Source organism: Arachis duranensis, chromosome 4 (assembly GCF_000817695.3).
Source record: "Arachis duranensis cultivar V14167 chromosome 4, aradu.V14167.gnm2.J7QH, whole genome shotgun sequence".
Classification (NCBI taxonomy): Eukaryota; Viridiplantae; Streptophyta; class Magnoliopsida; order Fabales; family Fabaceae; genus Arachis; species Arachis duranensis.
The window spans coordinates 63,162,988-63,189,784 of NC_029775.3; the positions used below are offsets into that span (position 1 = coordinate 63,162,988).

Below are 26,797 nucleotides of genomic sequence, written 5' to 3' on the forward strand. Positions count from 1 at the left end.
CATACTCAGGTGCAATAGTCAGTAATGCCACTTCACCTTTCTTCATGGACATTACACCTCTATCAAGCCCATCAATGACTTGCTCTGTTTCAGATTAAGCATCACATCACTTTGAATCCCAAAAAGTAAAAATGAAAGATAAGGCGAAGCAAAAACCCTGGCATATTTCAATGCACCTTCGTCTGTTCTAAATTGAAACAGCTCCTCTTCATGGCCCTTTGTCACAAAGACAGTGCCATCTTTCAGCTTACCAGTCAGTTTCACTGGTAAGATTGTACACGAGAAAGAAATTATTAGAAACAGTGCAAATAGGGACTGGCTGAATGATAAAGCAATCATCAACATTCGCAATGATTAATAGTCACCTTTCACAACAGCCCCCTCATTTGGCCGCTCATATCCTTGCCCTTCACTGAGTATCTTCTTCACCACTTTCTTGTCATCAGTTACCTCAGACACAGTCTTCCAGGAGACTAACTCGAGAGTAATCTGCAATGTTGCGTTTGGTGGAACTGCTCCTTCATCACCATCTGCTGGCTTCCCTTTCTCACCAAATCCATCTACAAATCCAAGAAATCAATAAAATTATCAATTAAGTAACAAAGTGGAGAACATAAAAAATATTATTGAATTCTTCTAAAGATGGTGACATCGCCAAATTGTTCTGTAGACAACTTACATTGTGGCTTCACTGTCAAAATAACTTTCTCTCCCTTCTTCATGGTTTTAATAGCCTTTGACAATGCAGGACAATAGTGACCTACCATTGATTAAAAGATAGTCTTAGATATACCGCAAATGGAAACAATATATTACTGCCGACAGAAATTAAATGTAATTACCCTCTCTGACACTGAACTCCACTCCATCAGACTTAGCCACAGCCTTTCCATCTTCCAGAAGAACCTCATACTTAACTATATTATCAACCAATACAGTATCAGTTACGGCTAAGCTAAATAATGCAGGCCTAAATCAAATGAAATAAACTAAATGATAAATATCAATATACCTAATACTTCATCAGGATCCTTGGGGTTTTCCCATCCTTCCCCCTCCTTAAGTATTTTCTTAAATATACCACCATCCTTACATATGTCCTTTACACTAGTCCAAGACAAAAGCTCGACATCAAACTGGAGTGTTGCATTCGGAGGAATAGTTGGAGGTGAGCCAGATGCACCATAGGCTAGCGCAGGAGGGATGGTGAAAAGAGCATTTTCCGCCTTTTTCATGGTTTTAATGCCTTCATCCCATCCTTTAATTACTTGCCCTGCACAAAGATGACATCAGTTACAAACACTTTCAACGGATAACTGAGGTTACTGACATGCAATCTTCACACCAGTTCCACGAGAGTGATGACGGTGAACCCCTATTCGACACCATACCACTGAAAAACCTTTTATAACTACAAACATGTACATACTATAAACACAAATGAATGAAATGGTGCCTTATGTAGCGTTCACAGTGAATCCCAGGTTCATAGTAAAAGCTCATTATCATTTTTCCCAAATTCTGCATGTGAATTGTGAATCCAATCCAAATAATACAAAATCAACTTTATGGCTTCCTAATACTTATGCTGGGTGAAAGCAGCAAAGCATGAAGCCGTTATTTTACCAAATCATGCCATTCATACACAATAAAACATAATACCCACCCACAAGGTTTTTCATGAAAACATTCCCAGAAACAATTCAAGTCAAAATCAGAGGCTATATAGCTTCAAACTCTCATGATAACACCACCACCAAAACATCCAAAAATATTCAAATAAACAAATAAGAGCACATCACTGACCTTGTCCGAGAGTGAACTTGAAAGTGCTATCCCTATCGCGGCTCGAATCGAACTTCGTTCCATCAAGCAGAGTCCCCGTGTAGTGAACTATCAATTTAAATAAATAAATATAAAATAAGATGACAAAATAAATTAATAAATGAAATGAAAATGTAGAAAAAGATTAAATACCTTCGACTTCATCACCAACTTCGGGGGTATCCCAGCCTTGACCTTCCTTGAGGAGCTTCTTCTTGAGGCCTTGGTTTCCGATCTCCTTCTCCTCGCCAACCTTCAGGATTGGGTCCTCGTCGGGGAGATCAAAGTCTTCGTTCATCTCCTCAGCTTGGGGCATGTCGAAGTCTTCTTCCATTTCGCTTCCTTTTCTTCGGAGAATGAATATGACAAGAGGGAAGTGAGTACAGTTACTGAATAAAGAGCGAGGAAAACGAAGAAGAGGGGTCTTAAGGGAGTGAGTATTCTTACTGAATGAATAGTGCTGTTGGGGTTGAAGGGGAGAGTTGACGAGGTTCTAGAGAGTTCCACGACGAAGGGTTTACCTTGGAGGGAGAGATGAGTGACCGTGACGATGTAAGTGCAAGATGAGAATCAAGGGTCAGGATGTTTCTAGACAAAGGGTCTTTTGCCTTTTTTTTCTTTTGTTTTTTCGTGTCTAGTCAAGCGTCTTTCTTTTAGAAAAATTAATCCCTCTTCTTTTCCTTTTTCTTCTTAATTTTGACCGGAATTATCCTAATGTGTGATTAAACTTTTTAACTTTTTACGGGAATGTTTTACAATGCGTTGATTTGTGAGAACATACAGCAAGACACTGAGAACAAAATTTAAAAAATAGAATTATAGAAATACAAAATAAAAATAATAAAAAAATAAAAAATAAAATATATTTTTTATTAGTGTTTCTGTGTTCTTTCTGTTAGGATAGACACAGAATATACTATTAAGAATTCTAGACACAATATTTCTGTCTATATCTCTTTTGTCAAACACAATTTATGTCTCAGTATCTCTGTCTCAATGTCCTGTCTCGGTAAACAAATACTACAAGAAAAACACTCATTCAGCTACACTATTTTTAAGCTACATTTGAAAAGCTGAATAGGCTACGCTTTTTTGCATATTCCCTTTTTATAAGGGAATAGGAAACACAATTGTGGCAACATTTAAAAAGTGTAGCCTTAGATACAATAAAGATCACTTATAAAGCATAGCCTTATATTGATATCTATAGGTACACTTTTCATACCAAAAGAAGCGCTTTTAAAAAGTAACTTATTTATTATATTTTGGGTGCGTTTTAAAAATGACGCCTAATGTATCTATAGCCAAATACATAAACACTTAGTAATTTTTTGTTCCCTTTTCACCAAATCACATACTACCATACACTACTCTAGGATCTACACTCTGCACACAGCCATCTTCTCTCAGCACCACAAGACGCAGCCATGGACCCTCGGTCCCCCTCACAGCTCACGAACGGTGTCACCACCTTTCCTCTCTCAGCCCTCTCTCTGCCTCTCACCATCTGCCATCACCCTTTTCCTCTCAACCCTCTCTTTGTCTCTCACCAGCCACCGTCACGCCTTCCGTCACCACTCACCAGCCTCAGAATCACGACGGTGCTGTGCTGCTTCTCGCCTCTCGGTGATGACGAGTTGACGACCCTCAGCGACAATGAACGCAAAGTGCGACGGCACTTCTCTGACCCTCAACGACGACGATTGGTTTTTCTGTCTCGGTCACGACGGTGTTGTCCCCAGTCATCCTCTTCTTCTCTGCCGCTAGTGTTCTTCTTCTTCTTCTTCTCTTCTTTGACCTCTGCTCAAGCTCAGGTAAATAATTAGTGTTCTGATTAGGGATTTTGATGATTGGAACTTCTGATTAGGAGTTTTGATAATTGTTCTGATTAGGGGAGGTTCTACGATTATTTGTTTTTAAATTAAGAAGCATCATGTTTTATTTTTACTTTCTTTTTGGTTTTGATGTTTTCCAATTATTTTCAGATTTTCAGGTACTGTGGCTGCTGTGTTAAGGGGTTGTTGGTTTATGGACTACTCTGATTTTCTGAAATTGTTGATTTCTATTATTGTTTGGTACACTACTTACATTGTTATTGCATTTCTTGATTCCTTTCTGTCCGTTAATTGTCTTGCAGCTTCTTGAGCTTCAGAGAGGTTAGGGGAGATTGCTTAAGTTAGTTACAAATGGTGTATTTTAGCGGAGAGGAAGAACAAAGAAAACTTTAGCAGAAATTATTAGAAGAGATTTAAAAATAAATGGGATAAACACAAAGATGACTTATGACAGGGCACAATAGCATTGGTTGTTTCATGTATCTAACTCTAGTTATTGTTATTGTCTTTGTTGTTTTGTGTATTGTCTAATCTTTGTAAGCTATCTGCACTTAGTGGGACAAGATTATTAAACTTTGTTTGCAAATTTCTTTCTTTTAATTTTGTTTTTTTAAAAGTGGGTTCTTGTAGCTGTGAATTTATTAAGATTTTTTGAGTGTCTGATTTTGTTTCCTCTTATTAGTCCACATGTTGCTCGAGTTTGTATGAACACTACATACACTAATTACTGTTAATTTAATTCGGTCTTTGATTTTCATGAATAGCTAGTCGTGCAATTGAGTTGAAGAATCATTCTTTACTACACGGAAAAGTGATAAGGGTCATGTGGTCTCGTCGCGATCCTGATGTGAGAAAAAGTGGCAAAGGGAATGTTTTTGTTAAGGTATATGTCTATTTGTTTGCAGCTTTGATACACCATACTTAATCATATGCCAAGATCAATATCATTTCTAAAGTGAATTCTTTTGTTTTTCTTGTACTGCGACAGAACTTAGTTGAATCCATAGATAATGCGGAATTACATGATTTATTTCAAAAGTTTGGAAATATCTTGTCCAGCTTTGGAAATTGCTTTGGTGCTTCAAATTGGTTTAGAGAGAGTGTTGATAGTGATACTGCTGAGAAGCCACGGGAACGAGGTGATAGAATTGAGGTTGTGACTAATTGAATGATGTTGTGTTTGATTTATAATTTATTGAATGATGATGATGCTAAAAATTTTGTTTGTTAGAGTGCATAATTTGTTGAAAGGCTAAAAGCCAAGTTTCATGATTGAATTAATTGATGATACATGCTAATGATTATTTGAGATGATGCTGGGCTATTTGTTATATATGATGCAGTAAATTGACGATAATATATGTGAATTGTTTAAGTGATTTGTGGCTGGATTGCTATATTGAGCAATGCAGAAATTGTTGATTTCATATGAGTATGCTTAAATGTGAAAAGTGATAAAAAAATGATGATTTATTAATCCTGAGCACTTTGGGCTGATTTAATCTTTTCAACAAGTTACAATAGGTAAAAGAAAGTTAGAATGCAAGGTTAGAGTAAGTGAAAAGCTAAGAATCAAATTATGACCTTTCAAAACCCGAGGTTACATGTTGCAGAATTATGCAGTTTCGAGCAGCAATTTGTGAACAAAACTGGGAGCAATATAGCCACTCAAAATGAGTGAAATTATTTTTCTATGAAACTATAAGATGTCTAGATTATTCTCCTAAAATTTCAGAATTTTTCGATGTGTGGTTTGGGAGATATGATTTTCAGAAAATGGCCATTTTCTGTAGAAACAATGCTGTACGAATGCTGGAACAGCAACTTCAAAACCACATATCTCAATACTCTGAAACTCTTTAGAAGTGAAACCAAAGATGAATGAAATATTAGGATGTCTAATATTTTATGTCCAAATTTTAGGATAATTAGAATTTTATAGAGAAAGTTTTGTCTTCTAAAAGCAGGGTTGTTCACTGCTGCCTTAAAACAAAACCATATTTCGAGAGGTATAACTTTTTTTAGAGAAGTGAAAATGTTCTGGACTTAAACTGGGTGAAAGATGGGTAAGTCTGGTTCAACCACATCAAATTTTAGGAGAATCTAACCAAAGATGGATTTTATATGATTTTTCTAAATTGGTTATTGCTTGCTGTTTTTCTGAAATGTACTAAATCAGTAGCCAGTTTTTAAAAAATCATATAAAAAGTGGTGAATAAATATTTATTTGTTGGTAGAATATGTATAGGAATCTTTGATATTGATTCTTTCTATTCTACCATTTTTGAAATGCTTCAAAGTTGGTCTTTGGCATACGTTTAATCATCATATTTTAAGATGTTATGTACTTAGTAAAGGACTAAAGGGTAAGCACATAACTAATTATGCATAAAAGTGGAATGATGATGAAGTTCTATGTGAAAATTTCAGCTGAACGGTTATTAAACGGAAGCTGATAGTTTCTTAATCCATACAAAAAGGAATAAGACTGATTATGGGTTTGTGTATGCTTGTCACTATTTGTGGGAAAGCTGGTGCTCTTGGTGATTCTGTCACTGTCTCCCGTGAGAAGAACAAGAGAGGATTAAAGTTGGTAGCAAAGCTTAATTTTTCCCCTTAATTTTTCCTTTTCTAATTCTTACATGCATTTGAAGTCTTCCATGCTACTTCCTTACTTTGCTTTCTTTTTTCTGTTTTTATGTTTTTTTCCCACAATTTTCTCCCTTCTTGGCATGTTGAGGATTTTGCGAGTTTTTCTTTTTTTTATTTGAATTTTGAAACTGTTGTTATGAATTGTATAAGTAATTGTGTATAATCAGTTTCGTAAAGAAAAGGGAAGGGTTATGCCTACTAAAGTGAGTATCAAAAATTAGATCTGTGTTTTAAGTATGAACTAAAAGCTTTCAATTTGGTGTTAGTTACATCCCTTATCTCTTTATATGGTTTAGTGATTTTAGTAACTCGTAATTTCCATTTTCCACTTCTCCTTCTTCTTCTTAATTCTCTTGTATAACCAACCCAAACCTTGATTATCTTGGTTGCTATAGTCTCATGGGTGATGTTGGAATAGTTTTGTGTTTCTGTGATCATTTCCTTGCTTCTTTCTTCCTCTTAATATGATTGTGATTTTCATTCATTTCAGGCCTAAAATATGACTATATATCCGTCAATCTCTTGAAGGGAGAGCAATCTCATCCTGGTTTGTTCCCTTCCTTTTATTTTTCTCAAGATCCTCACTACTTAATCCCTAATCTTCTGCTAACAAAAACAATAAATAACAAGTAATGATATGCTCTCTTGGATTTAGTTTGTCAAATTGAAAACTTGAAATGGTTATTTTGTAAGGAAAGTCTGTTTCAGGGGTCAAAATTGTAGTCTTCCCTAAATTTCTGGTTCTCTGTAGATATGAATTTTACAAGAAAAGACTATTTTACATGTGCAGTATGATTAGTGTTTACTCAATATTTTATTTGATCATGTTCAAAATTCCTCAAGCTCAACCCCGTTGGTTTCGTGCCAGTTTTGGTGGATGGTGATCTTGTGCTTGCTGACCCCTTAGCCATTATTATGGTCATCCCTCCAACTTCATATCTAAATGCTTTCTTTTTGTACCCCTTTCCCCCTTCGTTTCCCTCATTCATATTGTTGTTTTGTATCTATGCATTATCTGGACGATAAGTATCCTAAACACCCTTTGCTGCCTAGTGATATTGGTGCACAAAATTGCAATCACACTTTTGCAATCTGCACAACTAACCAGCAAGTGCACTGGGTCGTCCAAGTAATACCTTACATGAGTAAGGGTCGATCCCACGGAGATTATTGGTTTGAAGCAAGCTATGTTTATTTTATTATTCTTAGTCAGGATTTCAATTAAAATTATCAGTTTGAATTATTAGAAAAATAAAAGAGCGTGAATTAATTACTTGTAATGCAGTAATGGAGAATATGTTGGGGTTTTGGAGATGCTTTGTCCTCTGAATCCCTGCAATATAATATTCAACTCAATAACATAATTACAAAGTTCCTTCCATGGCAAGCTCTATGTAGGGTTTCACCGTTGTCAATGGCTACTTCCCATCCTCTCAGTGAAAATGGTCCAGATGCTCTGTCACAGCACGGCTAATCATCTGTCGGTTCTCAATCAGGTTGGAATAGAATTCAATGATTCTTTTGCGTCTGTCACTAACGCCCAGCCTTCAGGAGTTTGAAGCTCGTCACAGTCATTCAATCCCGGAATCCTACTCGGAATACCACAGACAAGGTTAGACTTTCCGGATTCTCATGAATGCCGCCATCACTCCGGCTTATACCACGAAGATTCTGATTAAGGAATCTAAGAGATATTCATTCAATCTAATGTAGAACGGAGGTGGTTATCAGACACATGTTCATGGGTTGAGGAAGGTGATGAGTGTCACGGATCATCACCTTCTCCATAATTAAACGCGAATGAACATCTTAGATAGAAACACGCATATGTGAATGGAAAAATATAAGTAATTGCATTAATTCATCGAGACGCTGCAGAGCTCCTCACCCCCAACAATGGAGTTTAGAGACTCATGCCGTCAAAGAGTATGTAGTTCAGATCTCAAAATGTCATGAGGTACAAAATAAGTCTCTAAAAGTTGTTTAAATAGTAAACTAGTAACCTAGGTTTACAGAATATGAGTAAACTAAGATAATTGGTACATAAATTCACTTTTGGGGCCCACTTGGTGTGTGTTGGGGCTGAGACTTAAGCCTCTCACGTGCTTGGGCTGTTTCTGGAGTTGAACGCCAGGTTGTAACGTGTTTTGGGTGTTGAACTCCAACTTGTAACCTGTTTCTGGCGCTGGACGCTAGACTGCAACATGGAACTGGCGTTGAACGCCAGTTTACGTCATTTATCTTTGCGCAAAGTATAGACTATTATATATTTCTAGAAAGCCCTAGATGTATAATTTCCAACCCAATTGAGAGCGCGTCAATTGGACTTCTGTAGCTCCAGAAAATCCATTCCGAGTGCAGGGAGGTCAGGATCCAACAGCATCAGCAGTCCTTTTTCAGCCTAAATCAGATTTTTGCTCAGCTCCCTCAATTTCAGTCAGAAAATACCTGAAATCACAGAAAAATACACAAACTCATAGTAAAGTCCAGAAGTATGATTTTTGCCTAAAAACTAATGATATTATACTAAAAACTAATTAAAACATACTAAAATCTACATGAAATTACCCCCAAAAAGCGTATAAAATATCCGCTCATCAGATATTCACAAAAGATAGAGCAATCAATTTTTAGATCCTGCTCTGTGTCAGTTAGTGGTTGCAAACTCTAATGAATGTGTTGCCTTCTAAGTTCTAATCATGTCATCTCATCCACAAGCTACCCACATCGTTTCCTCGTCCATCAGCCTCTTCAAAACATAAGCTTTCTGGTGTGCATTCGGTTCCTGATTTTCTATTACGAATGAAGCTACTGTTCCTGGATATTTCAGCTTATACTTTACACACTATGTCCATTGTTATTTACAGAATTACATTGGGAAAAAAGTCAGCCCTGACGAAAAGCTTCCTTGGGTACAAGGTGTCCTTAGAAAGGGCTTCACAGGTGATGTTTGATTAACTTGCTTATACACTAAAGGCTTTAAATATGCATTTCTATTTTTTTAGGGCATATTCTAATGTTATCTTACTATTACCACTTTTGTTTTAGCACTTGAAAAACTCTTGAAGGACCACACGGGAAGATATGCAACGGGGGGTGAAATTTCCTAGTATGTTGGTATTTTAAGGGGGTAGATACTATAGTCTCATGGGTGATATTGGAATAGTTTTGTGTTACTTGCATTTACATTAATTGCTATGGTTGGAATTCATATGTTGTTGACTTTACTAATACTTAACGAAGTTGTATTGCTATAGTTGAAATTTGTTTGTGCAATTCTGGTTGTTGTATTTCTGATTTTCTGCACTTCTATTTTGCTGTGGCTGAAAGTTGTATTGTTATTTTTAGTTATTTCTTTTTCACCGTGAACTAGAAACATGGGATGACTTGGTATATATGACATAACACAACAAATATAGTATGACTTGGTTATTTCTGATTTTATAGCTTTTTTATTTTATGGGTTATAGCTTATGTTTTTTTTTATTTTTGAATTCTAAATTTAGATTTATGAAACACTATTATGCATTGGTGAAACTTGTACAAGGTACAGAAAGAATTAATGATATCAGTCATTGATAGTTTTGAGTTTGATTTTTTAATTATGAATATTTTTCTAACTACTTTTCTATATAATTATGTAGGATAATAACAAAGATTAAGCTGATTATTATTGTGGTTTATTGGCTAAGATAGAGTAGTGTTAGGAATGGATACATGTATGGTTAGTTGACTAATGACTTTTAATAGAAGATACTTATGTAGGATATATTTTTTGTAGAGTATTAGTAGTAAATTCTAAGTGTGAGATGTATGAATATTCATAATTAATTTCATTCTAGTATTTTTGGATCATTATTATGAATATATTTTGGTTAGAGATAATTTTTATTATTTAAAGAAATTATTTAGTATAAGTATGTATTTTTTTATTTTATAATATTTAACTCATTTAATTAAAAATACAGAACTATTATACATGTACTCATATTACTAAATATTATGTTGTATTAAGAATTAATAGAATATTATATATATAAAAAAATAAGAGAGCTAAGGCTACACTTATATACAGTAGCTATAGTATTCAAAAAAAATTGAAGGACCTAAGGCTACACTTATAAAGAGTAGCCATAGTATACAATGTAGCTACGCTTTACAGGAGATGCAGTAGCACTGAAAAGCATAGCCTATTCTGGTAGAAATGGAAGCTAAAAAGTGTAGCCTTTGGTCCTGGTCAACATCACTTGAAAAGCGCACCGCCCTATTCCCAAATGCCAAAAGCGTAGCCCTTGGTGCAGAAAAGAGTAGCCTTTGAGAATAGGCAACGGCTAAATAGGAATCACCTCAAAAAGCGTAGCCGTAGCCTAGAAAGCATAATCGTAGCCTAAGGCATCATTTTTTTCATTTTTGGCTACACTTTTTAAGTGTACCTAAAAGAGTGTTTTTCTTGTAGTGAAATACTCAGATTTCAGCTTAAAGATCCAACTTAACTAGGAATTAAGTAAGTTATCTAAGATATTCAAGTTTTAAATCTAACTTTAACCTAACACTTTATTTTCTATCTCCTCCAACCCTCCGAATCATCGGTGGAACCATCCCCCTCACACCTCCGCCAAGAGGGGTCTCTCAGAAAACATACACATACAATTCAAGCAAGCAAAACACAGATAGAAGTGCAATTACAGCAAGTAGAACAAGTAGCAAATAAGCATAATTAAGCAATTAAGCAAACCAAAACAATACACACTCAAACAAAACATACAAATGCACATGATGTATGTCTGTCCTATGGCTGATGAGTCTCATCTGTCGATTATATAGCCAACCCAACATATCCTTGTAGCTAACCATTGGACAGTCCCTTTGTGAATGCATCCCCAATCCCTGGAAGATATTTTGAGGACTTGTGTGCTAGATCAACCGGCAAGTTGGGATCATTATATGCCGCTAGTAGAGTTTACGTACAACAACAGTTACCATGCGAGCATCAGAATGGCTTCGTATGAGGCTCTGTATAGAAGAAAGTGTCAATCCCCACTATGTTAGTATGAAGCTGGAGAGTCAACTTTCTTGGGGTCTGAGTTAGTAGCTGTGACCATGGAACAAATTAAGAAAATCCACAACAAAATACTTACCGCTCAGAGTCGTCAGAAGAGCTACGCTGATCAGAGACGGAAATCATTAGAATTTAATGAAGGAGTTCATGTATTCTTAAGAGTTACTCTAACAACAGCAGTGGGTAGAGCGATCAAGGTAAAGAAATTGAATCCTCATTATATCAGTCTATTTCAAATCCTAAATAGAATTGGACCGGTGGCATATCGAATATTTTTACCACTGCATCTTTCGAACCTGCATGACGTGTTTCATATTTTGCAACTTTGAAAGTACACTTCTGAAGCCAGCCACATTTTAGAACCTGAATCAGTTCAATTGAAAGCGAATCTGATGCTTTAAGTGACTTTAGTACGAATTGATGATACCAGTATTAAGAGATTGCGCAGAAAGAAAGTTTCGTTGGTAAAAGTTGCTTGTAGTCGAGCTAGAATTGAGGAACACACTTGGGAACTTGAGTCAAAAATGAGAAAATACTACCCACACTTTTTTTCAGGTAATTGAATTTGAATTTTAGGAGAAAATTCTTAATTAGGTGGGTAGGATGCAAACTCTATGAAATAAATAAATAATTAGCTAATAAATTAATTATTAATAAAAGAAATTAGGAAATTCAATTTTTATAGTTTAGAAAAGTATTTAAAATACGAATTTTGACACTAATTTTAGTGAGTCTGAGCCTGGCCTATTAATGTATTAAGGCTTTTAAAAGAGCTTGGGCCTGTACCTATTTTATAACAGGCCAGGCCAGGCCAGGCCAAACACAGGCCAGGCTGCAGGCCCCTGGCAGGCCGCCTGACCTTTTTCCACCCCTAGGGATGTTATAATTAAGAGTGATATGAATGTGGTGCCTGTTGGATGGAGGAGGAGGGAGCAGAGTGGGTAGAGTCATTGGTTGGCGGAGGTCAATCGATTGGTGTTTTATAACAATCGATTAAATTATAAAAAATTCACATTAGTCATCGTTCAATCGATAGGGTAATATGACCAATCGATTGATTTTTGCGAAATCCATGCTACCTTACAATTTTCAATCTTGATAATCCAATCGATTGATTTTCAATAAAACATGATTTTACTATCCTGGACGAATGTCACAGATCAAATATAATTTTTTATTCGATTGGAATAGTCAAAAAGTTTATTACGATCAATGGAAGATCTAATTCATTATTGTTTTTGTTTTTTATTGTTAATAAGAGAACGGCGCCATTCAAAATTCAATCGATTGGATTATCCTACGAATCGATTGAACACAGAAAAAAAACTTATTTACATCACATTTCAATCGATTGAATGATCATACCAATTGACTGAATTGGAATATACCATTAGTCACGTACAAAATTCAATCGATTGGATAATATAAACAATTGATTGATTTATAAAAAAACCCACATTCTAGTCATCGTTCAACCGATTGGGTAATATGACCAATTGAGTGATTTTTGCAAAAATCATACTACCTTGTAACTTTCAATCGATTGATTTTCTAAAAAATACGATTTCAAAATTCTCGACGGATGTAATTGATCAAAGATAAAGTTTTAATTGATTGGATTTGCCAAAAAATTATTACAATCAATGGAAGATCTAATTCGTTATTGTTTTTTGTTTTGATTACTAATAAACATAATAGATGAATGATAAAATAATAATTTATAAAATAAAAAATAATTTTTATGATTAAATAAAATATATAAAATTAATTTATAATTAAAATTAGATAAGGATTATTTATCAATTATTAAAAAATTTAAAAAATATGTTTTTGTTATAGGACCATTTAATGGTTCAAACGTGTTGGGACCATCAAATTCTTAGTCCTATTTTTTGTTGTTTTTAGCTCCCAGAGTTATTTTGGTCAGGACTAAAATATTTTAAATACTATTTTAGTAGTTTATTGATAAAATTATAAATGGTCTAATATTTATTTTTTAAATAAAAAAGAGACAATTATTTTAGATATTTTATTTTTATTGTGCATAATTACTTTAGAGAATTTTTTATAATTGTAAATATGAACTCGTATTGATTTATAGTAATTATTAAATTTTTAAATATGACACAAGATTTTTTTTATAATTTACTTATTATAAATTTATTTTTTCTTCTCTTAACTCAAATTTAAAACAGAAAGTAGCACCATAGAGAGAGTTGAATTGCTATAATTTGAAGGTAACATTGATCCTTCCTCCAAAAGATAGTATCTTTTTTCTTCTTCAGCAAAATAGTAATAAAAAATCTTTTTTTTTCTCTTTGTCATTATTATTCCCACTTCTCTTATATGTCCCAAATTGAATCAAAATTCAAAAGACGTAATTTTTTTTCGAGGATTTCAGTGATTATTTTTTGAAAATTTTAACCAATTTAAGTGACAACTGATTGGGTTATTATTATTCCATACTTTTTTGGCATTATTGTTATTAATTAAAATAGGTCCAAATCTATTTTATCTATTTTATTTTATTATTTATTCTATTACATAAAAATTAAATTTCTGCACTTAATAATAAAATTAACGTGACATACTTTTAATAGTAGAAGTGATAATACTATTCAAACACACGAGTACCCACTACATCTCTATCCACTTAGGCTGGTAATTACCCGCTCTAGTGCGGGACAAATTTTCTGCGGGGCAGAATCTCAGACGAGGTAGGATAGGATTGGGTTTAGATAATATCCGCCCCTACTCGTCCGGTATATATATAATATATATAATTTTAATATATAATATATGTAATATATGTAAAATAATTAATAAAATAATTAAAAATGTTGTATTATATTTAAATTTTTACTTTAATTTATGTTACATAAGTGATGATGGTTATATAAATTTTAAATTTTAATTTTTTTGTTGGATTTTAATAATTATATGGTCGAGTAGGAGTGAGGTGATGATTCAATTTTTTACTACCGGCGGATAGGAGTGGGACGAATTCAATGCGGGTTATTGTAGGATAGGGCAAAGTTGGTAGGGCAGAAATTCGTCCCTACCCGCCCATTGTCACCCACTACCTGAGAGTGTTTCTCGATTTTTTCTTTTAACTCATTAAATTTAATTCATGATAATAAATTAATTATATCAACTAATTAATTTGATAAGATATTTAAGTATCACACAATTTATTATAATTTCTAAAAATTAATTAATTATAATTCAAATTGAGTGATTATGTTGTTAGGAAATTATTATTTCCTAATCTATTTATGGTAATACATATATTAATTATATTCACAAATTAAGTTATTTCACATTAAATGGCTTATGTAACGGTGATCTCATTTATTATCATAAATACCGAATTAAATAAGTCATTATTATTATTTATTTAGAATTAAATGAGAATAAAATCAGAGATACTATTTTATTTGAGTTTTAGGATTTAATGAGTGTCCCACTCAAATTAAATAGTGACTTCAGGGTTTTAGTCTTCAACGTATCAAATTCGCCTTTGTAGCTCTTTTTCCATTAGAGGAATTGTGATTCAGTCCTATAAAAAATATAGAAAGTTTTGGTTGAGAAAAATAAAAAATTAGAACTCTTTCAATTATACTCACAAATTCAGGTATGTTTCTGCGCTCTTAACTATCTTTTTTTAAAAATTTAACATAAATGATTTTGGGATTAAGAAATTCTAAAATTTTCAACATATTTAATTATATCCTTTTTCTTCTTAAATAAATTCAAACTTTCATTATTTTTTTATGAAATAGAAATGAGAGAATATGCACAAATACATATTGTGACAATAAATCACCATAATAATGTATAAAGACCTAAACGATGGATGTTACATTTATGCATGGATGAAAAAATGGTTGTAATCATAATATCCAGAGCTTAAAGGTTGTGAGTTTGAAAATTTCTTAGAATTTGCTTCTAGTATTTAAAACAAAAATAATTAAATTAGTTTAGATGGAATTTAATTCAATTCATTGTTGTCTCTCAAAATTAATTCTAACTCAAATAGGTCTAATTTAGACATTTATTTTATTATAATTTCACTTAAAACTTAAAATATCTAAAATATTCTTATAATCTAATTACTTCTTCTTAACTTTTCTCACTCACTCTTTCTTCTCTTACGACCTTCATTTCGTTTTCTTTTCTTTTTTTCAACTCACTTAATATAATATATACTTTTTTTAAAGTCTACTATGTAGATCTAAAAAATATTCATATGTATAAATTTTATATGTTTAACTTAGATTAGTGACACTAAATTTGTCAATACGTCTAAACATTTTAAATAAAGTTGTACCAATCATGACACTATCAAAAAGTGGCATAATCTTATTCTATTTTAATGATATGAATTAGTTGTTATGATTTACCGTTAATAATTAGCTTTTTTTTATTTGCTATGTTATTGGACCATTCAATAAATTGGTTCTTGATAGTTCATATTTATTTTTTTTGTTGATTTGTTGTTAGAATTAATCATAGAGAACCATTTATTTTTTTAGTTAATAATAATATTTTTTAAATTTAATGTTTTTAGATTAATCTAATTTTTATTTTGTTAAAAGAGATGAACAAATTACAGTTGAGGAAAATTTTAGTTANAGGTTGTTCATTATAAAATTTTAATTCATTTGATAAATATTTCATACACAAAAATTAAAATTCAATTTTATAGTTTTACTAATTTATTTCTATTTTGTCAATTTTTAGCAAATCGATGGTTGTTCGATTCTAATGGTCTGGGAGCAAAACATACTCCTCTTTGGCAAGTATCAGTTCTATAAGTGTATCAAAGATTCTTGAATTAAACGAGTTTTAGAACAAGAAACAAATTCAAAAAAAGATGCCAAAAAGGTAAAAGAAGTGTAAAAGAAAAAATTCCAAAAGTAAATTGACTGAAATTGAAATGTTTTGCATTAAATCAAAACAAAACAATAAAATGCATTCGATTGAATCAAAGGAATTTTGACATAAAATTTAAAGATGCTAAAATGTAAATTGGGTAAAGAAATTAAATATTGCTTGAAAGATAAATTGGACAGGAAAAGTAAAGTTTTATAAAAAGTATAAATGAAAATTTAAAGACAATGGAAGGAACCCTATAGAAATTGAACTCGAATGCAAACTCAGAAATTCACTGGGGATGTAAGTGTGCTTGAGTGTATTTCTGAAGAGAAGTTTCAACCTTTATTCCCTAAAACTTGCTAATATTTATAATCTACTTCTATAATCGACCATTAATTGCATGGTGCTGCCTTCTATGCGCACCCCCAGGTAACCGTTTCCGCTCTTTTGCTGATAAACGTTACCCGTAAATTCCTTACTTGGAAATAGCCTTCAACTTCTCTACTTAATGTAACCGTCCGATTCTTTATTCGAAAACCCGTTCAATTTTTTAATCGAATACTTGTTCGATTTTTCAAGATGTATAGATCGAGTCCGTGTAAAAAAAACTTCTAATAAATGCCTGCATGTTCGTTATTTCGACCTTTGCTCCCATCCTAACATCTCTTCAATATTTCGAATTAACTTATCCTAGTCGAAAATATTTTTCAACTAACAAATTGCCCCTAGGATTAATGTGTTTTCTTCGAAGCCATTCCTTGAAAGATGAAACACTTAATCCTAATCCAGTTATCAATCACTTTAAAAATGACCATAATTATCATTTACCTTCTCCATTAATTCTGACCCGTTCGACACATTTCCCGTGACTTGCACTTTCTCTTTCCACTACTTCGCCTTCTTCGCAAAGTTACCTCCTTTCTCTTTGAATTCCCTCTATAATAATGGCTATAGTAAAACTCCCTTTAAATTCGACACTTCCGTCTTTGTCCAACTTTTCTCGAACTCTTATTTCCTAAATTTCTCTTGCATTCATCTTTCTCGTACAACTTTTACTCTTCAATCTTCATTCTTCCTTGCTCTTCAATGGCAGCTTCTTCATCCTATGCCGCTGCGCAAGACAAAGGAAAAGGCCCCATGGTACAACCACTGGCTCCTCCAGCACTTCATATTTTGAATCAAGTCAATGACCCTAGAATCCTTATTCCCTTCACTGTGGGTAAAGACATTCATTGTTTCGTCGGTCCCATTGAAAACTTAGAAAGAGCAAACAAGAAACTGCCTTTCTTCCCCAATGTTCAAGGGGAAGACTTGTTGACCAATCAAGACCTTGATATCTCCTTCTTCACCAACCAAAAATCCTTTCGGAACAACCTAAGATCACTCCTCGAGGAACTGACTTCACGGCCTAGTATGAGCGTCTTACTCCATCAAAGAGTGCTGCTTGGGGGGCTATTGGAATTCAAGACCTTTTGAGACTTTCTTATTTTTCACCTTCAACACTCCCTTAGATGATTGGAGCAGTAACCTTTTTCTAGAACAGGACTACCAACAACTTCCACCTTCCTTGTAGAATGATTGGTATGTCACTTTTAGACGTGGCTGCTATTATAGGACTCCTAATTAGTCCTCCAGACTTCACTTCTGACATGCAGCCTAGGCAATAGTACAATATTGCTTCCACAAATTCTTACAGTGACTTTATTGCTCAACATATGGGCGCAGAGGGCCCTGCCATTATAGACGGTGAACATGTAGCCTTTCTGTTCTATTGGTTAAATGCAATTGTCTTCTGCTCTCGAAGTGTCCAAATGTCAAAACTTTTCCTTCCTCTTGCTTCTCTACTTCATGAAGGAAATAACCTTAATCTGGCCAAGCTTCTTCTAGGGCACATCTTCGAAGAACTTGGCCAATTTGTCAATTGTCTTTGAAATAACTATTTGATCAGTACAGGTGGTCCTCTTTGACTTCTTCAACTATGGCTTAATGCCACTTTCGAAAAACATTGATTACACTTGAAGGTGGTGCTATGGACAAACAACACATTGAAAGTTTTTGATTGGCCAATTTTAAGCCACATTTCCAGGAGCAGAATCGGACGAAGACCGATTTTGGACTATCTTTTCTCTTTTCTCATTCTTGCAAAGACTTTCACAATGAGAACCTCAATTTCACCCCTTTTTTTGCGTTGAAATTATGGTCCTACTTGGCTCGAGCGTCTCTTCTTCTCAATCGATACTGAAGAAAATGAGCTTGCCAACAGGAGTTGGGCAAATTTATTGGTTGTACAAGTGATTCCTACAGGGCTACCTCAACATAAAAAAGAACGTTTCAAGGTGACTCTGTATGCCCTTCATTACACAGCCAGGCAACGTGGTTTTTCACAAGCTATCCCGACTTCACTCTCTAGAAATAGCAGGCCATTTTGCCAAATTACTTTGGCTTCCAAAAAATACCTTGATCTCTGCCCTTCGAAAAATCAACAACAAAAAGAAGGCTATCATCACCTCGTCTACGATTGAAGCTCATACATCACAAAATCCTGCTTCGATTGGTGGACTGCTTACTATTCTAGGTACAATCGTACCTTGGAAGAGATCAAACGCTCTGTTATCCCAGCTGTCCCTGTTGCTGAGGGTTCTCCAAATAGAACTAAAAAAAGAAAGGCTAAAACTACAACTTCTTCACGCCAAACAATAAGAAAAAGTTGACGAACACCTTCGAAGACTTCTAGGAAGGTAACTATATCGATATGATTATTCTTTAATTGAAATTCTTTAACAATCACATATATTTGCAACTCTTTTAATGTCAACCTTTCTTTAGTTACAATTGCAACCGTCGAGTGAGAGCTCTGCTAAAAGTGAGCCATCTATTCGGAATATCCTTGCTGTATCCTCATAATCGGAGGATCACTTGATTCAGATTCAGGCTCACAATTAGTTCGAAGAACAAGGCCCATTCTGGTAACTCTATATCATTTTCACATATATTTTGATTTAATCACAATAAATTTGAACTTATTGTACCTTACATTTTAGCCTGTTACTACTGCACAATCAATCACCTCATCTCTGGCACCTGATCAGCAACATCAACAACAACAACAAGACCTAGGACAAACTACATCATATTCATCTATCTAAGTCACAGAGTCTGTTCAGCCTCTCCAAGTCACTTTTCCAATTCCGACTGGGACACAAGTAGTTGACTTAACAAGGGAGCACACCCATCACTCTCCCACAAAAACTTTGATCCTAGGACATGTCTCTCTAACCAACCAAGCTGCACTTTCTGCTGTGTATCAAGTAGCCCCCAATTCTGACTCTCCCTCTCGAGTCGCTGAGACTATTGCTTCAGATTCTCCATCTAGAGTTCTAAAAACCCTTCCTTCTCCTCAAAGAACCTCCAGTCCTCCCTAACAAGCTGAACCTCAACCTTTGCTTGGTCAAGAATCTGGAGATTTGGGTGTTTCTACTGGATCTACAAATGTCACCTTGGTTAACCTGGTTACCATCCTAAATCAAGCCATTCAAGAAGATGAAGTGCCTATTTCTTCCCCTATACTCCTTGGTCATTCTACATCTGGTCCCTTATCCGAGCTGAGTGTCAATGCTCGAGAACAACTTTTTTCACTTCTCAAGCTCTTGGACCATCCACCCATCGAATGGACCAATGATGCAGCCCTAAGCGAGATTTTATCTAATCTTTTGAGTTCACCTTTTAAACTTTAGGCTCCATCCCCACACTCTGTCTTAATCCATCAATTCAAACAAATTGCCAAAAGAAGCATAACTACCTAGGAAAAACTTCAAGAAATAAAAAATGAAGTGGCTAATGTAACACCCTACCATACTTAATCTTATGCTTAAGTCATAAGACTGAGATAGTAAGGTATTACGACCTCTAATATATATATATATATAGAAAGAGATACTTAACTAGGAGCCTTGAAAAACAGGTAAAACAAGATCACAAAATTCAAAAGCGCAACCCTCAGAAAACGTGGTTACTTGCGTGAGAAGAAAACTAAAGTTCAATAACATATATGTACAGATGATACAAGTAGAGGACCAAAAACACAGCATAACTAGCTCCTGACTCAGCCTGCGAAGTCAAGGCTGGTCGGAGAACATATACGTACATATATATACATAATAATAACCCAAAAGAACATGTTCAAAATCTTAGTTCTCCATAAAACCTCTAAGAGATACATAAACAAAGTATTCTTACATACAAGAGGAGAAACTATACATATATATACATCAAAATAACAAAAGGAGACCCCAAAGTAAACCACTTCGCCGCAGAACCTTCAGATGCCTACCGAGGAGCCACTCGACCTGTATCTGAAAATAACAACACAGTATGGGGTGAGAACCGGAGGTTCTCAGCATGGTAAAGGTGCCATGTATGTAATATATAAGGTCCTGGAAATCCCAAAGACAATCCTAGAACTCCAACATACAGTTATAAAACTTAATTTCTAAGCAGAGGCCATAAAAAGAGGTAGGTAATCTAAAACACTCCTAGACTTACTCACTTTTAAACCTAACATCAATGCCAACCCATTTTACCCTTCCTCTGTTCCTCCGTTATCCATAAATCATACAGAGACAAGCAACCAGACAAATTCACACACAAGAAGAAGTAGATAGAGCAAGTAGTAAGTATAGCAGGTAGCAGGATATATATTCAGTTAGGCAATCTCATATAATACATAGCAATCAAAACAAACACAAGCGCATGATGCATACCTGTCCTATGGCCGTTGATATCAACTGTCGGTTACGTAGCCATCCCGACATGTTCTCAAGCTCAAAATACACCATGGGGAAAATTCCCAAGCTGACATGAGGAAAGAATGCCCCAAGCTCAATAATATCCATGAGATGAATCCCAAGCTGACATGGGGAGAAGAGACAACACCCCAAGTTGACATGGGAAAGGAATACCCCAAGCTGACATGGGGAAGATAGTACCCCAAGCTTAATAATATTCAATCATTAGCATACATATGCAACTCTGGCATACTCGCGACATTATTGCACTTTCTCAATAAATACCACGGGAAAATCTCAGCTGACATGGGGAAGACAACGCCCCAAGCTCAGGTTATTCAATCATATCTTACAATTTATCATTTTTATTCTCAATACTAATTCATGTCTCAATCTCGTCATTCTCCATTTCACTCAACTCATTGATCATACCTTTTTATTATTCTTGACTAATTAATATCATCAAGTCTCAATTTCTTATATTACTCTCTTCCTTCATCCTATCAAATCAAATACTATCTTCTCCAACTATTAGTTATCTTTCTTCATCTCTAAGTTACCACCGTTTAACTTTAAATGTGTCCTAGAGATAACTTACACACTTTTACTTACCTACATTTATGCATACAGTCAAATTTGGACATACCCTTTGGATCTAAATCAAAGTTTTACCGTCTTTGGATTAGAATTGAATTTTATAACAAATTCAATAAAAATCTGCTGCTGTACTTAAGAAGATTCAGAAAAATACAATAGCCAGCTCTATTTTTGCAAAATCTATAACAAATTCAATTCTAATTTGTTACTCCTAGATTTTGGTGAGGATAAACTTTACACCCTTAAGTTTTAGGAAAAACAAGTTTCAGGTTCATAGCACTCGTTTGATTAATTAAATGTCAATTGGAATTGCTGCCTTGTTTTTAGTAATTGGTTATGAATTTTCTGTGAATAGCCCAGCTTCTAAGAGACATAACTAACTCTACAAAGTAGCTATGGACATGAAATTGATACTCAATTAAAGTAGACTCACAGATATTTAAAATACCTCTGGAAGAAACTCAAAAATCCATTTAAATCAAAAGTTATAGCATCTGGAAGTTGGTACTGTAAAACCAGAAAACCAGAAAATTCTGCAGTAACCACTAAACTTAAAAAATTCATATCTTCCAAACCACTTGGCCAAATTCCATGAAGTTTTTATGGGGTAATCGTGAATTATAGGAATTTGTTTGGAAAATGGGTTGGTTCAAAAATCATGCCCAGATTATTCCCAGTTTTTATTTTAAGTTGCTGTCCAAACAGTTTAGAAATTTCTGCAGCAAGACTTCTCAATTTCACTAACCAAATTTAGTCCTCTAGGTTTCCAACTTATACTAATCCACCATTCCTCTTATTCATCACCTTATCTACTTAAATTATATCACAACCCTACCTCGAAACCTCAGTTCCATGTACCTATCAGAAATTACCATGATTTATATCATACAAGTTCACTTTAAAGCATTAAAATTTTGCACTTCTTTTAACAATAATAAACCAACCAATCAATAGAATTTTAGCAACAACAACAATCTTATTAACTTATCACCACAACATTAATCCAAATAACCATACCAACAATTCCACATAAACACCACTCAATCTCAACCATATCATTAAATTGCCATAATCATCAATCCTTCATCCATCATCATTATACAACCCACGTTATCAATTACTCAACACATGCCCATATCAACTTGTCCATCAATACCATAAAGACTAATAATTTAACACCATTAATCGTTTCAACTTATCCTATAGTGCTCTAGCCTAAGTTTTCACAAAACCTTACATATTAAACATGCGAAACCTAAACCATACCTTGGTCGATTACGATATTTAGTCCAAGGCAGCCCCCCAAGTCACTACACAGCCCCTCAAGCTTAGAGAAACCCACAAAAATCTTAGCTCCAATCACTACTAAGCCTCCAACATATACACTTATACACCTAATTTCACATATATCTCCATACATACTCAAAATTCACATTTAACATACTAGAACTGAAATTGGCTAGGGTTTATGAACCTTACCTTGTATATGTCTCAATCGAACCAAAGACCACTCATTCCTCAACTCAATTTGATCCTATAACATCAATTTATTCAAAATCTTAACACCCAAAAATCTTACTATTTCTGAATTAAAAAAGAGAGAATAGAAACTGGGATTTTGATTTTCTCACCTTGAATGGTACTGGACTTTGTAGAGCTCGTCACTGCGGTCGCGTGGCCACAAACGGTGCGGCGATCGGAGCTCCGGATCAAAAGTTATGTGGATTTGAACTTGTGGTGAGGGTTTGTGAGTTTGCATGTATTCTACCCCTTCCTTGGTGTTGCTTCAGCGTTTATGCTGAATGGAAGGAAGAAGAATGCTTCTTCTAAAGTGAATTTGGGTTGTTGGGTTGGGCTTGGGCCCATTCTGGGTCCGGTTTGACCGGTTCGGCCCATTTGGCCCAATCTTGGGCCAAATCTTATAAAATTGGTGTCAAAATTCTCGTTTTAATTAGCTCTATACTATTTTAATATTAAATTCGCATTTCTAATTTTCTTTTATTAAAATTAATTTATTGACTAATTATTCGCTAATTTAGCAGGGTTTACAGCTAATATCAGAACTAAATCGGAAAACTATACTACAACTCTTCAACCAATCAAAGCTTTCCGTGAAGAATTCGATTTGAGAATCTCTCAGGCTATTTTCATTCAAGTTCACTATGACAAGGAAGAGAGAAAACTTGAAGCAGAATTGGCTCAAATTAATAAAAAACTTGCCAAAATTCAAAAGAGGAGAGCTGATATAGTTACACCTTTAGCCACTGCCCAGCAAGAGCAACAACAACTTGTACAAGAAATCGTTTCTATTAAGGCCAAACAAGAAGAATGCAAGAAACAACTTGACAATGCCCAATATGAAGAATTCATACATGCTGAGGCGCTTTCAGCTTTGGACAATGAAAGGACAAAGCTACGCTCAGACTTGGCAAAACTTATGGCGCCTTACCTATCTTCACCTTAGACTTCAGTATTTGTAATGGTTTTCTTTATTTTCAAACTTATGCACTTTAACTCTAATTCAGGAAGCAATGATATTGCTTCAAATACTTTCCATTAATCGATTTGATTATATTTCCTGATTCGATATCCTTGATTCGATATGCATTTCTAGAATATAATCCTATCACTTGGAAAGGGCCTTCCCAAGTATGGGACCATTTGCCAAGAACTCTCAATTTCTTTTCCATTGGTAAGATAACTTTTAAAACTAACTCGCCTATATTGAAACATTTCTCCTTTATTCGACGATTATAATTTCGAGCAACACTTTCTTTTTGTCGAATCATATTTTCAAGTGCCAATATTCGCTCTAAATCTAATTCATTCAACTCATCAAACATTGCATTCCAATAATCATTGACTAGCAAGTCATTCTATTTTGATACTCTCAAAGTTTCGAATTGATTTCTAATGGTAGCACAGTATCATGGCCATAAACCAATCTATAAGGCGATGTATCTGTTGACCCTTTTGGTGAATTTCGATAAGCCCATAGTACTTGACTTAACGTTTCGTGCCAAGTTCAAGGTCTATTCCCAATCTGTTCTTTAATCAAACTTATCAGGATTTTATTTGCTGCCTCAACTTGCCCATTGGCCTGTGCATAATAGGGGGTTGAAGTAACCATATGGATGTTCCTCGAGGCTGCAAACTTCTTGATTCGATGACCAGTGAATATAGTCCCTTGATCAGTACTCAAAGTTTGAGGAATTCCAAATCGATGGATTATATGTTCCTCAATAAAATCTATTATTTCATTTTGTCCAACCTCTATTAAAGGAATTGCTTCAACCCACTTTGTGAAATAAGCAATTACCACCCAAATAAATTTATGATGTTTCGATGAAGGATGGTGAATCAATCCAATTAGATCTAAAGCCCAACCTCTAAACGGTTATGGATTTATAATCGAATGTAACTCAGATGCTAGGATCTGTTGTATTGAACCACGATTTTGGCACCCTTGACACACCTTTGCATATTCAATACAATCTTTAATTATAGATGGCCATTACACATGATTGCAATATAGCACCCATTTCATCTTCTTCCCAGCTTGATGAGCACCACATATCCCTTTATGGACTTTGTCCAAAGCAATGTATTTATCATTTTGACTTAGGCATCTCGACAAACTTCTATCGACTTCCTTCTTATACAACTCATCAGCCATCAAGACAAAATTTGTTGCTTGCAATTTTACCTTTCTATCGATTGGGATGCTGAGATTATTTAAATACTCAACAATAGAATTTCTCCAATTGTTATCGTCCATCGATGCCAAATAAGGTAACCAACGAAGGTGAACCCGATTTATGTTCTTGTCCGTAAACAGCTGAGAGAACAACAACATCAGAATATAAGCACGCGCGTATATACGCACGGTCTCTTCACTCGCGTCTGCTGGGAGAACCCAAAACCTCTTATGAAACCATGTGTAGCATACCATCATCTGCTTGACTTTATTCTATAGCGGTAACTCGCCAAACAACTCACGGAACCACACCCATGCGGGTCTTTCGTTCTCCATCAGATTCTCAAAGTCAGTCAGGCACCCACTAACGACCTCTCCATCGATGGAAAGACCCAGCTAATATGCCACATCTTACAAAGTGATGGTGCACTCCCCAAATGGCATGTGAAAAGTGTGTGTCTCAAGACGCCACCTCTCAACAAATGTATTAAGTAGAGGCTCATCAACCCAGAACCATTGACTGTTCAGCCTAGCGAGGTGATACAAGCTAGTAGTTTCCAAATACGGTATAATTCGGTCGTTTAAAGGCATATTCTGTTGTTTCCTGATACCACTAATAACCCTAGTAGGCTGCAAAATGTGGGTAAGAAAATTCTCAACATACGACCAATACTATTAACAGCAAATATAATTTAAAAAATTTATTATACACCCACATTAGTTTTCTATTTTCTCTAATGATAGTAATAACAATAAGAAAACAATAACAATAATAATGACGACAATAACAACAGTTACTAACAAGGATAACAATAACATCAATACGAATAATAATAACAATAACACTAAAACTAATAATAACAACAACAATAATAAAAACAATAACAATAATAACAATACCAACAGAAATAACTGTATTAACAATTACAATAATAATAATAATGCTAACAACTCCCAATAATAATAATAATAATAATAATAATAATAATAATAATAGTAATAATAACTAACTTCTTGGTCGATGTATCCAGCCACGTACGCAATGCCATTTAATCGGTACATGCGAGTTTCGTCCTCCATGGCTCCACCACCCAAAAGGCACCAAAACCTCCAAGCCTCTCCCACAAACTCTCTCAACCTCCCAGATTGAACAAAATTTGGTTTGGCACAAATGAGAACCGTGATGACTATCCACGGATTATGTATTTATACTACTCTAAGCATAAACCGTGGTAGCCAACAGGGTTTTATGCACACAGTTTTTCTTCTTAAATCGTGGTGACCAAGCAGGGTTTCTAGGTAGCAATTTTTCTTCATAATCCGTGGTAAGCAGCCACGGTTTATGCTCAAAGTTTCCTAAATAAAAACCGTGCCAACCTCCCATAGTTTATGCACAAATTGGAAACCGTGGTTACCTACCACGGTTTACATAGTAAACAAAAAAGGATACTCACGTAAACTAACTGGAATT

The 26,797-nt window shown here is 34.6% G+C and overlaps 2 protein-coding genes across 2 annotated transcripts in view; both read right to left on the reverse strand.

The window, feature by feature from the left end:
* Nucleotides 1-2,410, reverse strand: part of LOC107484067 (peptidyl-prolyl cis-trans isomerase FKBP62) — a 4,584-nt gene extending 2,174 nt beyond the window's left edge. Inside the window, 10 exon segments of the mRNA XM_016104679.3 lie at nucleotide 1; nucleotides 3-84; nucleotides 177-263; nucleotides 366-560; nucleotides 680-760; nucleotides 843-917; nucleotides 1,013-1,273; nucleotides 1,807-1,893; nucleotides 1,978-2,171; nucleotides 2,272-2,410. The exon segment at nucleotide 1 is cut by the window's left edge and continues 72 nt beyond it. Of these exon segments, the coding sequence (XP_015960165.2) occupies nucleotide 1; nucleotides 3-84; nucleotides 177-263; nucleotides 366-560; nucleotides 680-760; nucleotides 843-917; nucleotides 1,013-1,273; nucleotides 1,807-1,893; nucleotides 1,978-2,158 (1,050 nt within the window). The 5' untranslated portion in view covers nucleotides 2,159-2,171; nucleotides 2,272-2,410.
* A 22,244-nt stretch (nucleotides 2,411-24,654) lies between these two features.
* Nucleotides 24,655-25,407, reverse strand: LOC110280460 (uncharacterized). The gene is made up of 2 exons (XM_021141517.1): nucleotides 25,168-25,407; nucleotides 24,655-24,927 (listed from the first exon to the last, which is right to left on the reverse strand). Exons 1-2 carry the CDS (start codon nucleotides 25,405-25,407, stop codon nucleotides 24,655-24,657), a joined length of 513 nt encoding a protein of 170 aa, XP_020997176.1.
* Nucleotides 25,408-26,797: the final 1,390 nt, after the last annotated feature.